This window comes from Rhododendron vialii, chromosome 1a, assembly GCF_030253575.1.
Source record: "Rhododendron vialii isolate Sample 1 chromosome 1a, ASM3025357v1".
In the NCBI taxonomy this organism is placed as follows: domain Eukaryota; kingdom Viridiplantae; phylum Streptophyta; class Magnoliopsida; order Ericales; family Ericaceae; genus Rhododendron; species Rhododendron vialii.
The window spans coordinates 47,333,950-47,347,043 of NC_080557.1; the positions used below are offsets into that span (position 1 = coordinate 47,333,950).

Sequence of the window (13,094 nt, forward strand, 5' to 3'; positions counted from 1 at the left end):
GTTGGAACCAAAGAGTTGTTTCCATTTTTGTGAAAAAACCGATATCTTATTTTTTTATGAACTATATAAAGTTTTAAATTATACTAACTCAAATTAATTCACAATCGTAAAGACTATATGGGATAAAACCCCTCAATAATTCAAGGTACTCAAGAACACCCGTTGAAAATTGTTCTTCCCCATTCTCTCTCCCACTCTCTCTGAATTCAACAAAATTAACAACCTTATTGCACTTTCTTCTTTTTATTTATTCTTCAGAGATCAGAGAATAAAACAAGTGTCAACAAGGCGATTGCGGCAAAATTGCATCAAATGGTCAAAGAGAGTTCGAATGGCTTGCATTCAAATCTTTCGGAATTTAGGTGCAGAAAATTTGAGGTTTGGTAAAGGGTGTATTTCATTATAAACAAATTTGGAGAGAATAAACTATATTATGGGCTTTGACTTTTGAGTCTTGCAAGATAGGTATTGCTCGTTGTCCGATTCTTTTAAAGGTATTCTATCTTAAATTTTATTAAATTGGGGTCTCTTTTTTTATTATTAATCGTCCATCTCAACTAGAGAAATTAAAAAATTATATAAAAAAATTGTGAACCAAAGACAAATGGTGAAATATTTAACTTTTTACACTTCTCTCGTCAGAACAAATGATTAATCCAAAACATATGACGTGAATCTGAAAAAGATAGAAAAGCCAAGCAAAAATACCAAAATAGAAATTTAAGAACGGGGCCCAATATTCATATTCGAAACCACTAGTACCGAGTTTCATGAAAACTTTTCATGTTTCCTATCCGTTGATGGTGTCAAATTTTGAATTTAAGAGTTTGGGTCACTTAATCTGGAATCCTCGTAAACAAAGTTAATGGAGGGTCCAAAATATAATAAACGAAATTATTATTAAAATTGGATTTTGTTAAAACATAAACGCAGGATTAGACGTATTTAGTCCAATCCCAGGCATTTAATCCTAAATCAAACGAGGCCAAAGCTCATATGGAGGCCGGCATACACACGTAAACCCGTTTCTTTACTTTATTCTTCTTCCTTATTTTTGTTGTTTATTCAACTATATAATTACGGAGTACTATTTAACTTCCTCATGTCCCGTGCATTGCACTGGTTTTTTGCTGGCATAGGATAAAACCAGGGTAATTATTTGTAAGATCTATTCCTCACTGTATAATGGGTGTATGCGGGGACACGGCCGTCCCCATGAAACAGCAGGGGGTGGGCAGTGCCTGCTGCTTCACGGGGCTGACAGAATCCCCGCGTCCATATTATGAGCATCGCTTGCACTATTTTCCTGTATCTTATTTTCCTGTAGATACGCACCACCACAAACACATTTAGGTGAACAGTATTTCTTTGCCAAAGATCATATCTTGGTGAATTTTGCAATATATTACTACCATAAACTCGATAATCTTGTGATCTTCCGCATCATAGCGGCATTGAAGAAAATTTTCCAGATGGGAAGCTTTCTCGAAATTAACTAGCAGAAATGGTCATTTCTTACCACGTTAACATCCTGCTCCGAAATAGTATTCACAAAGAAACCAACACAAATGGTTTCTCAGCTCCACGTAATATTGGTCATCAAACTTTTCAATCCTGGAGCCTGAGGCCAGTCCGGCCAAGCTTGTGACTCCTGGTTGGAGTCCAGGGCACATTCGCCTCTCCCTACATGTAGTTCCTCATCTTCCTTCAATTCCGGCCTCGAATCCAAACACCAACATCTGTAGTTCGACTTCGAAATCTGAAAAAGTTCATCTGGGGTCATACTCTCAAGGTTCTCGAAATCCCAAGAATCCAAACTGGTGGGTAGCGAATTTTGCGTATTTTGAGCCGTAGTGAATGTCCCCAACTCTTCGACGTGATGATTTTGAGCGCGCATCCTCTTGTACAGCCTCATTACAGAAACACAATCTACAAATGGATCATGCACCCCTGCCTGTATCTCATACCTGTGAAGCCAACAACTTCATGACGATCATTGAAAAATCATGGATCATTCAAAAACAAATACTGTATACTTTTATGAGCTATTCTATAATTCACTTTTATGTAGCGGTTGATGACCAGAGATCACAGCAGCTCTTCTTAATTCTTTCTATTATTTACAAAGGGTGACTAAAACAAACAAAGTATAATTGAAAATGCAAGAGGAAGATACACAACGCTTGCTGATTTATGCAAAAAGCGCAAGTTTGTTAACAATCAAGTAGGACCTCCCACGCACCTCAAGATAAACAGAGAGGTTTTGGATTAGTTGTAGCCATAACAGCTAAACCAGTACGACGACTAAAAGCCAAATAGTAAAGTCTTAAAATGACCATATGGACGAAAATTTAATTCAAATGCACATATAATATGTTCCAAGTAAACCAAATTAAAATTTGAAGCATATATCTAATAGAAGCAGCAAAACTAAGCAGAGGATTTGCATGACAAGTAACCAAAATTCTGGACAACAACAAATAACGCAACAGGAAAGTCCAGTAACTTGCCCTAGGTATGTCTGAGTAAGGTACTTCAGTGAATGGCTGACAAGATTTGTTTTCATAAATGGACGGTATTTTGCCGTGTCCCTGCATGGAGAGAGAAATAGCTGTAAGCAACAAGACAGGAATTCTCTCCTCAACAAGTTACAAAGTAGAAAGTTTTCTTTCCGACTCACTGAACTAAAACATTTGGGAATGCAAGAATATTATGACCTGGAAAATAACCTAACTCAAACTAAATCGCTAATTCAATGCCTCATATCACAACTCACAAGCATGCAATTCACTCGTTCCACCGTTGAGCAGACCAGACAATATTCATCAATCCATCATAATATGTTATCTTGGTAGAGCATTTGTTTCTAACCAGTATAAAAGTACCATGTCGACAAATTTGCTCCATTTATCAACACGAAAAAGACGTACCTAACCAAGCGATCAGGATAGTTAATTTTCAAGCACTGCAAATCGTGTTGTATGTCATGACCCACGAGAAGCCTAGCATTCCCACCATCCCACCTTAGTCTTCCAATGGACTCTCCATTGTACAGGATTTGCAGAAGCTGTTCACTCACTTCCTCGAGTGGCATAGCATCTCTTAGATGATGTTCCGTTATACCAGTGATTTCGTACCTGGGCAAGAAATTTCCACAGAATATGCAATTAACAAAGTGATAATCAAGTCCTTCAAACACATACTTCTAAAATATACAGGAACAAGCAACAGAGCAGTCCACGGATACCTGTAATTAGTGACAGGTGTTTCAGGCCGAACATAAGAGTGGAAAATCAGATTTTCGTCTTCATCAATCAGGCACACCCGAGCACAAAGGTCTAGTAAGCCATCGGTTTCACCACCGACCATTTCACAATCTAATGCGACTGCTCTGGGACTTCTGGCGTAGTATCCATTGTCTGAGGCTGAAATATCAATTTCATATTCCGTGCAGGGCGTTACCAGTGTTCCCTGAACCAGATAATTTTAGCATTAGAAAACCTAGATAGCTGCGTAATAAAACTAGCAATTCTAGCTTTCCAGTTTTTTACCAAAAGAGCCCAACTCCTTTTCCCCTTTGGAAAACACAATCTTTAATACATTTTTCTTAACTTGCATGCTTGGAAAGTACTCTGAGTGACTATCTTACAAGGGGAGCAGGAGCAGGCAGTTGACACATTTCTTTGTGCTCGGTAAGACTAGCTGGGCTGTCAAAGAATTTCATGCAGAGGCTGCAACAGTAGTCAGCAAAGATCCTTGAACAATTTTCTTTTGACAGAGGACCTAAACGTTTGAAAGGATGTGTTAAAAGAAAATAACCAAGGAAATAAACCTACCAATGGGTAACATACAATTTCGTTCTGGCCATTGAACAGTTTCCCTTTTTCGACAACGGACTTATAAATTAGAGAAAGTGATAAAAGAAAATAACCAAGATGTGAAACCTATCAATGGATAAAACGCAAATCACATTCACTTGTAAAAAAAACAAACACTCACCAGTGAGATGCTCTCTCAATGATTCAAAGGTTTTGCAATGCTTTTGACACACCCCACACTTCGGCTGATGAATAGAGTGGTACGAGGCTCTCATGTGCGAAACAAGATGCTCCTTTTTCTTGTACTGCTTGAAGCATGCAGAGCACTTGTGCCTGCGTAGTGTGAACTAAAACATCGTTAGCCCTCTTCACTCCCATTCAAGACACCATATTGGATGAAAAGTAAAAACCAAGAAGGATAAATTAGTGTAGACTGTAGACGTTATACTTGGAGTAATAACTTATATCAAACCATATAAACTAATTCAAAAGTCCGCAAGAATATTCCATGGTACAGCATGCAACTACATAAGATTGTATGACGAGAAGAGCCAAAGAGGACATTCCAGATCAATTCTGATGATGCTCGTACAGGAAATAACATCAGCTCCAAATTTAGCAGAAATTTGGCAAAGATAAGAGTGGAGAACCATGAGTAACACACACCACTAATGTCATATCCAAGCGGATACTGATGTCTCAGTGAAACATTCTGCAAATGAACCTATGTCGTAGATTCTAGTGAACATTTCGAGTTTCAATAACGAACTTATGTCGTTTTCAATCACTTAAGTTAACCAGCAGCGACCCGACTACACGGCGAATTGCACTCACATCGTAAACGATTACCTCAACGAAGGCTAGATGTGCTGCTCAAAACAATGAATTACTACATCAAAATCACCAGTATACCTATGCACAACAACAATTAATATTGTGTTTCGGACATGGAAACAAGCCACACCAGAAAACTTTGAAACTTGTTCCATAACTTCTTACGCATATCCACTAATTCATAAACTAACAGTACTGGAATGGGTAAGCAAGCAAGTCGGAGTAGAAAATCACGGTATGATGAGAGCAGGGCAAAATGCTGCACCAAGCAAAACTAGGTCTGAAAACCATGAGCTCGTTAACTGATGACTGATTTCCAGGAGCAAAACATACATACATACATACATACATAAAAAAAAATGATGAGAGAGAGAGAGGGAGGGAGGGAGTGATGACCTTGTTGTTAGGGTTTTAGGAGGGTCTGCGGCGTCGGAATCCATGCATGCGAGATTAAATTAGCTGCAGCGAATGTGTATGCAACGCTATGCGTATCACAGTGTGTGTATCGGTCCAGGGGGGGAGATTCGATGACGAGAGGAGCGGGGGGGTTAGGGTTTTGCTTCCGGAAGCTTAAAACCCTTGGTTCGGAGTGCGAATGATTTTTCGTGTGGGCTTTTTAACTTTGTGGAAGGGAGATAGTGTGAAGGAAAGAAAAAGGAAAGAGAATTAAGAAGAAAATAACTATTAATGGAGTATCTCTTTACTACAAAAGATGCATGGTGATTTGATTTTAATTACTCCCTACTTCCTTTTGGAGTATCTCTCTCACAACAAATGGAGTGATGATGCTAACTTCCGTTTTAACTTTCAAGCATTTTTTTTTTATCAAAAAAAAAAAATTGAGCCGATAGTTTTGTGATGAATTTTTATAAATTATTGATTTGTTTTTATTCGATTCGATGAGAGAAATTTAAAAAGTCAATTTTTTTACTTTTACTTAAATATTTTTTAAAATATCCTATTTTAAGAAGGAAAAAAAAAACACCATTTTTTTTATAGGTATTTTTCAAAATATTTGGGTAAAAGTAGTTTTTTTTTTTTTTACTTTTCTGATTCTCTTATCGAAACGAATCAATAATTCACAAAAGTTTGACGAAAAATTAACGAACGCTAATTTCTTTTGAATAAATGTAAAACCTTAAAAAAATCATTTTAATCCTTCAAAAACAATGGAGTGATTTCGAATCCTCCCCGGTCCAAAGTTTTGACTACAGAAAACAGTTCTAATCTGGGCCGCACATTTGAAAGATCAATTGTTCAGATCTGCTCATAAACTCTTTGTGAAAAGAATTCAATTCTTCATGTGAAGAGTCTTGAATAAATTTGAATCATTGATTGCAGCATTGAACGGTCAAGATTATCGACTATCCATTCTAGTCCAAAACTTAGACCGGAGAGGATTCACTCCCAAACAATTAAAAGTAAGCGAGTTTGATAGCACACATGAAAGATATTCACGAAACTCTCCATGACAACCAAATCAACCATTCACATTCACCACACGAATAACAAAAATGTTAGCATACATGACAATCAGATCTATAAAACCATGAATCTGAATTATTCATTTTATTTCATTGACGGTTTGATGAACCAAGTGTCACGTAACCGCTCCTCCACGAACAAAGGACCCGGCCGGGTGCACTGTCACTGAATGATCACTCCATACTGGAGTGCTGCCAGAAGAGAACTTTTGGGTTACCTTCGTCAACGAGTGAGAATATATCAACGCCTCAACGGTATATCCCACATCCTCGGAGGTCGGAAAACTCTCTCTCTCTCTCTCTCTCTCTCTCTCTCTCTCTCTCCTGTGAGGAAAGGATATGTCAGGCTCTCAATGCTGTGAGAACCCACCTGCCCTGAGCTCGAGCTGCGGATCATCAGGGTCAGTTTTGGAACTTGGAGGCCTCAAGGCTTACGCCACTGGCCCCTCTGACTCCAAGCTTGCAATCCTTCTAATTTCAGACGTTTTTGGTAATCACACACTTCCTTATTCCGCTTCAATTCCACGTTTTCCGTGTCTCCGTCTCGTATTTTTTCATTTCCTCTATCTGGGTTCTATCGACATGGATAATGAGAATATGAGATGTTCTTGATGTTGTTTATATTTGAAAGATCCTTTCATAGACAGTAGAGGACGTTCAATTTTTTGTGCTGATAACCACGTGTCTAGGCCAGCATATACGCACCTTGACTAATACGCGGACCATAAACCCATCGCCACCACTGGGGGCCACTTAAAGCTGGAGCAGATGCTCCATATGAACTGCCGCTAAAGAGTTGATAGCATATGAGAGTAAATAGAGTTGATATCACCAGGCCAATTGATTTTACATTATGAATGTTTTTTTGTGTAAGCACTATCATAATCATCATCTTCCCTAACAGCTGTTATTTGTGCTTGAAGAATTCTCCAGTAACTTGCCTCGGCTATTGGGGCTTGGGGGAAACCGTGAATCATTGAAACAAAAACTGTTTCATTTTGTTAGCCATAGCCCCCTTTACTAATAGACATACTCCCTAGATTGAGGAAGAGTAAATTATGGCACCATTCCACTAAGGCAGTGTTTGGTTCACCGGGATGGAGCTATAATAGACTGGTCACGCTATAAAATAACAGAATTGAAGTTGAATCATCATTCAACAGTTTAGGTGAAGAACCATTAAAATAGGAGGCAAAGGGATGACCTTTTCATGGCTTCCCGAAATTGTTCCAGCAAACCACTGCTTAAAAGTTTACTGCTCTATAAATGTTTTGCCAGTTGCATGCTTTAAGTTGTATCTGGTATCATTCTTTGACTGAGAGTAGTAGTTGTTCTTTTGGGATATGATTGTGTTGTGTATTTCAACCCTCCCAAGGAAATTATAGGCTTTTAGCACTTGAGACTTCCTTTGCTACTGTGGAAGATTGAATTACCAAAGGAGACCAGTTAAGCCTATTTGATTTACTATAAAACTTCCGAGGTACATCAATAGAAGAAATTTCATGTCATGAGCTGCACGAATCCAGGATATCTTACCTAGTTACCCATTTTCTTAATCCTGGTGTCCCTAATAGTGAAGCGCTGCTCATTATATACTCATAAGTTCACAACATATACTCACACATTATTGGTTTGGGGTTTTAAAGTGCAAGTTTCAGCCTTTTCCATATACAACTATCTGGAGTGGAAGGGAAATTGATTGTGTGCGTCGTATATTCATATATGATCTGGTGAACCATTAACGTTCTAGCATTTTTCCTTGTTTTACTATGTATTTACAGTCATAACTCTTTTTGGCAGGGTTCGAAGCTCCGAACCTTAGGTATGTCCTCTTCCCAAACATTTATCTCCCACTGTAGGAATTTTCATTGATGAAGATAATATATGCTTTCTTGTTTACCTAATTTCACTAACTCGTGTGGTGTCTCTTTGGACGTAACTATTGCTGTTGGCGCAGCTACCTAAAAAATACGAGATCCACCACATTCCTGTTCTCCATCTCTTGGGTCTGTTGCCCATTTGACATTCATGTCATCTACGTTTGCTGTTACTATCATATACTATATTTGGCTGCAACGGACTTGGAATTCTAAGTTCAGTAATAGCTAAAATACAGTGAAGGCTGAACTTTGGCAATGACTGCTCCATACGCCCGTATTCAGCTATTTTCCTTAATTTTGTCAATAAATTTCATTTTTTTTTTTCAACATTAGTAATATGTTTTTTTTTTTTGCTGTCGTCGATTTTTCAGTTTTCTATTTCCCTAAAAGGATAAAACAACATTGTTACTTTTCCTCTTTATGTTGATATGTATTATGTTGGTATTGTGAGTATTGTTTTATGGACCAAAACTGGGTTTTGTCTACTGTAACTATGTAGGAAGCTTGCAGACAAGGTTGCAGCCGCTGGATTCTATGTGGTGGTTCCGGACTTCTTTTATGGAGATCCCTATTCGCCCAGCAACTCTGAGAAGCCTCTGCCAGTCTGGATACAATCTCATGGAACAGTATGTCCCTCGCTCTATCCCTTCACAGTTGAATTTTCATGGACTATCTCTCACCTATTCGTTATCATGGCTCGAATCGTGGCATATTTATCGTCATGCAATCAGATCAATATTTTCAGCTATACGACACAAAAATGCTGAAAGCCTCGTGATTATTTTGTTCAATTTTCATCACAGGATAAAGGATTTGAAGATGCAAAACCAGTTATTTCAGCTCTGAAAAATAAAGGCTTCTCTGCGATTGGAGCTGCAGGATTTTGCTGGGGTGGTGAGTGTGTTTTACTTACTGCTCTAGTAGGTAGACTGGTAGAGTCTTTTGTATTCATAAACACTTGTTGGCTTTAGCATGTGTGCCGAGTGTATCGAAGATCCAATATAACCATTTAATGCACTTGACTCTAACTTCTTGATATCTTATCAGCCAAGGTGGTTGTAGAACTGGGAAAGTCCGACTACATTCAAGCTGCAGTAGTTCTACACCCTTCCCTTGTCACTGTGGATGATATTAAGGGTAAACTTCCTCAACATATTCTTCTACTTCCTCGACATATTCTTTTTCGTGAAGCTATGTAAGCCTTGCCTTGATTAGTTGATAAAATGTCGGGGGTGTTATTTGAGAAAAAAGGGACTTGAGTCAGATGCATTGGTTCAGTTTTTGATCTGTTCCTGGAGTAGAAGACAATGGAGGCAACAATCAATGATCAATGGGATGTTCCTAATGGGACAGAGTAGGGACTACTTAGTCAGTCAGGTGGACACGTTGGTCGGTTCCACGACACCTCATCTGGGGCTTCCTATTGGTGGGGTATAGCAAATGCCTACCCAAACTTTCTAAGTAGTGATATACCTATGTATAGCAGCAAAATCAGAGGGCTAAGAGGTGGAAGTGGCATTTGCACCTCCTGATTCTCTTTGCCTCTTTAAGTATGCTAAAAAGTGCCACTTGGTACATTATGAATCAAATCCGGATGGACACATCCCTTTCATGCCCTTAGGCTATATGCAAATTTGCATATGATGTCATTTTTAGAATCTCCATTAGGTTTATTACAAGAAAACCAGGAAACTATGTTTTGGTATCTTATATGCGTTCTTCTCAATGAAGTTAATGAAAAAACCACACTAGGATTCAGAAGTTGCACATATTTGACATTACCTGATTCTTGTGAATCTTTGGCTATAGACATGGGTCCACATAAAGGCCTAACTGGGTGGGTTTTGAGAGAGATTTTTGATCTGTATTTATCACATCCTCGTGATTGATTTAAGAGCCCGAGGTGTGCCCCACAAAACCCATATGTACATGATATGTACAAGCTCATATGTACCCACAGCTTTATTGTTGATTTAATGACTCCAAATCATCATTTTCTGTTTTCAGAGCTGAAGGCTCCCATTGCTATATTGGGAGCTGAAGTTGACAGAATCTCTCCACCAGAGCTTCTCAAGAAATTTGAGGAAGTTTTATCTTCTAGAGCTGAGGTATGTCAGATTTCTGTTCTGCATACTTGATTCCAAGACCAGCGAACCATTAACGTTTCTTGTGAATTATTTGCAATCGAGTCTATAAACAATCATCAATCCCGAAATGCATTCTTGACATCCTTGTCATATTCTTATCATACTGCATGTTCAGGCATTTAAATCATTGATTGTGTCACTTGTTTTCCCCTGATTACTGTTGGATGAGTCCCTAATTTGGCTTCTTATTCATGGTGCTACAGTTGAATGGGTATGTGAAGATATTTCCCGGCACTTCTCATGGATGGACAGTCAGGTACAATGTTGAAGATGAAACGGCTGTCAAACGTGCTGAAGAAGCCCATCAAAATATGTTAGATTGGTTTGTTGAGTATGTCAAGTAAAGGAAAGGATTCTGGCAATTAGGGGGGCCGATAGCTGATTGTCATACTATTACTGGTAGTAGTAAATAAGGGAAGATCCCATATGTGAGACTGATACACTACTATTACGTATTACCTGGACTACTTCCGTTCTTTGCATGGTTCCTATGAGTAGTTTATGACATCACTCCAATATGTTCTCGAACGACATCGTTGTCCTCATTCCATAGTTTTTATGCTGATGTTTACGCTTTGACTTCAAGATCGTCATTTGTAGGAGTTTCATTGTGGTAATGCTATTTTTTGTAGTCTGGAAATGTTCTGGGACCTTTAGAATTGAATTTGCCAGTATCACTCTATGCTTGTGTTTGTGGAAGTGTTCAAATACATGATACCCGCAACTAAGTGAAGTTCCATTATCATTGTCAATAGAGGAATCGGCTTGTGAATTGAAATTACTTTTGCCCCAAATTTTGAATTAACTCAAACCGAATTGCCAGGCGTAGATATTCGGTAACAATCCTAGAAGACACAAAGATTGCATCTAAGGAACCAGTAGTGTTTTAACTTTTAAGATATATTATAGCAAGTAATAAAAGTTTAGACATGAATGGCTGATGAGCACATAGGTCAATACATAGACCTGCATCGGAGTGTAGAGATGTGGATCCAAACCTTAGCTTGACCTCATATCCACCACGATACATGAAGTGAAGCAAAACTCAAATCCAAGTATCCTTTTGCAAATAGAAGCACAAAGATCAAGTTGAATCGTTTGATTCGTGTATCGAATGGATCATCGGTCATATTTCTTGTCAAGTATGGTTTGATGGCAATAATATGTAGCCCAAGAAAAGTACATCAAGTTAGTATCCATTAACATTGGATATAGAGTATATACCTAACACTTAAAACAAATGGACAAAATGGATGTCCTCAAATTCGAATCCACAGATATTAAGTAACCAAGCTTGTTAGGAATTCAGAAATCCGTATGTGGCATTCAATAGTGGCCGATATATGCTTGCTTGGCCCCGTGATGACCATAATGTGGTGGTAGAGGCGGCGCCGGCCTCTGATAACACCATGGGTCATGTTGAGGCTGTGGCCTCTGATTATACCATGGGTCATATTGAGGTAGTGGCCTGTCATACACAATTGGCTCCACGTGTGGCACGTGCGGCAAGCGGTACCGATGATCCTCCGAATACTCCTCCCTGTTGGAGCGCGGATAGTGTGGGCCCGGAGGAGGAGGGCGGAACCGGGGAGGAGGAGGGAGAAACCGGGGAGGATTCAGAGGCGGCTGAAGCATAACCTTCGGCATGTTGTCACTGGGACGTATGATGACCGGTTTCTTGTGGTGGAGCTTGCAATAGGGATCCCTGCATGTATCAAGTGCAGATGGCTTCGGTGGCACATAAGCCTCAAACTCATGTGGGTCAGATTCATGGTGCCCGAAGATGTCCTCTTTGTTGAACCCCTTCTGATCACCATTGCCATGCTTTTTCTTGTTCTCCTTGGGTTTGGAATCAAGATCCCCATTTTTCTTGTCTTCCTTGGTGTTGTTGGAATCCTTGGTTTTGGCATTGGGAGTTGGTTTCTCATAGGACACCACCACTGCTTTCTTCTTCTTTTGCCTGATCTTCTCTACCAGCAGTTGAGGGTGTGCTCTTCCTAACACTGTCACCAGCCCTTTTTCTGAGTCAATGTCATATCCATATACACCTTGCAATAGTGAAAAAAATGAAATTAATTCACTACTTTATAATCCTGTTACAACAAAATCACAGAGATTCCTATAGGACCACCGGATTAGTCGAGGTAAAAAAAAATAGAAGAAGGAAGAATCATCATGGAGATTCCTAGATCTTAAACTGTTGGTTTCTTTGGCATTACATTTGAAGTTTTGCTCTTGATATGGGTCCTAGTGTTTGTGGCTTTAGCAGAAGGCAAAACGAGTAGCTAGTAAAAATATTTGAACCAAACAAAGTATTTCCTAAGCCTCAAGGGATTGGTGGAGTGGAGAAATGAAAACAGGGAAAGGTTTCTATACTCTCTGGAACTCACAAGTTTGGCTCCCAACATCGGCAAAAAATTGTCGGACCCATTGGAGGTTTGTTCGGTCATTGATTTCACAATTCGGGATTAGTCGAGGGGCGCATAGCCTGATAGAAAAACCTATATCAAACGAAATATTAAGAGATATTGTCGGAACACTACCATCAATAGTGGACAGCAATTTCTTCAACCTAACCACACATGCCTTGCAACAACCCAGATTCACCTTCAAAACACAAGTCTGCAATAAACACAATTACAGAGAGACAAACAATAAAAACAGACCAAACTAAAAGGAAAAAGACTGCAAAGACGTAAAAATGTAGCAAAATTAAAAGTAGAAAATAAATACCGGATAAATATCCCGAGGGTCCATTAAAAAAAATGGCTTGATAAGGAAGAAGCAAAAATAGGTGATTGATTTATCTCTCTTCTTCTTCAATCTCTAAGAGTGAAGTTATTTTGTTTCTCCATATTACTAGTACTAGTATTTAATACGAGAAAGAAGTGTATTTTATCTAGAAAAGGTAATGAACTTAATCGGATAATA

General features: G+C 38.9%; 3 protein-coding genes across 5 annotated transcripts; 1 reads left to right on the forward strand and 2 right to left on the reverse strand.

The window, feature by feature from the left end:
- Positions 1-1,383: 1,383 nt before the first annotated feature.
- Positions 1,384-5,321, reverse strand: LOC131335480 (uncharacterized). Of its 2 annotated transcripts, none has more exons than XM_058370856.1 (7): positions 5,049-5,321; positions 4,000-4,151; positions 3,650-3,783; positions 3,248-3,471; positions 2,931-3,137; positions 2,511-2,591; positions 1,384-1,967 (listed from the first exon to the last, which is right to left on the reverse strand). In XM_058370856.1, exons 1-7 carry the CDS (start codon positions 5,090-5,092, stop codon positions 1,577-1,579), a joined length of 1,233 nt encoding a protein of 410 aa, XP_058226839.1. In that variant the 5' UTR covers positions 5,093-5,321; the 3' UTR covers positions 1,384-1,576. The 2 variants fall into 2 exon arrangements, with proteins under 2 accessions (XP_058226839.1, XP_058226847.1); XM_058370864.1 differs by lacking the exon at positions 5,049-5,321 and adding an exon at positions 4,668-4,715.
- Positions 5,322-6,475: 1,154 nt separating this feature from the next.
- LOC131334105 (endo-1,3;1,4-beta-D-glucanase-like) lies at positions 6,476-10,748 on the forward strand. Its single transcript, XM_058368983.1, has 7 exons — positions 6,476-6,626; positions 7,937-7,958; positions 8,516-8,642; positions 8,820-8,910; positions 9,064-9,153; positions 10,024-10,124; positions 10,367-10,748. The coding sequence occupies exons 1-7, from the start codon at positions 6,476-6,478 to the stop codon at positions 10,505-10,507; spliced, it is 723 nt and encodes a 240-aa protein (XP_058224966.1). The 3' UTR covers positions 10,508-10,748.
- A 586-nt stretch (positions 10,749-11,334) lies between these two features.
- Positions 11,335-13,013, reverse strand: LOC131332597 (early nodule-specific protein 2-like). 2 transcript variants are annotated; one of them, XM_058366908.1, is made up of 3 exons: positions 12,897-13,013; positions 12,707-12,785; positions 11,335-12,166 (listed from the first exon to the last, which is right to left on the reverse strand). In XM_058366908.1, the coding sequence occupies exons 1-3, from the start codon at positions 12,918-12,920 to the stop codon at positions 11,490-11,492; spliced, it is 780 nt and encodes a 259-aa protein (XP_058222891.1). In that variant the 5' UTR covers positions 12,921-13,013; the 3' UTR covers positions 11,335-11,489. The 2 variants fall into 2 exon arrangements, with proteins under 2 accessions (XP_058222891.1, XP_058222883.1); XM_058366900.1 differs by having other exon boundaries at positions 11,335-12,211.
- Positions 13,014-13,094: the final 81 nt, after the last annotated feature.

Coding starts and splice junctions, on each gene's coding strand:
- LOC131335480 (XM_058370856.1), bottom strand. CDS start 5,092: ATGGATTCCGACGCCGCAGACCCTCCTAAAACCCTAACAACAAG. Junction 4,152..5,048: donor CCTAAAACCCTAACAACAAG/GTCATCACTCCC, acceptor CACACTACGCAG/GCACAAGTGCTCTGCATGCT. Junction 1,968..2,510: donor CTTACTCAGACATACCTAGG/GCAAGTTACTGG, acceptor TTGGCTTCACAG/GTATGAGATACAGGCAGGGG.
- LOC131334105 (XM_058368983.1), top strand. CDS start 6,476: ATGTCAGGCTCTCAATGCTGTGAGAACCCACCTGCCCTGAGCTCGAGC. Junction 6,627..7,936: donor TCTAATTTCAGACGTTTTTG/GTAATCACACAC, acceptor TCTTTTTGGCAG/GGTTCGAAGCTCCGAACCTT. Junction 10,125..10,366: donor TTTTATCTTCTAGAGCTGAG/GTATGTCAGATT, acceptor ATGGTGCTACAG/TTGAATGGGTATGTGAAGAT.
- LOC131332597 (XM_058366900.1), bottom strand. CDS start 12,920: ATGGACCCTCGGGATATTTATCCG. Junction 12,786..12,896: donor ACCCTCGGGATATTTATCCG/GTATTTATTTTC, acceptor TGTTTATTGCAG/ACTTGTGTTTTGAAGGTGAA. Junction 12,212..12,706: donor ATTGCTGTCCACTATTGATG/GTAGTGTTCCGA, acceptor CACTATTGCAAG/GTGTATATGGATATGACATT.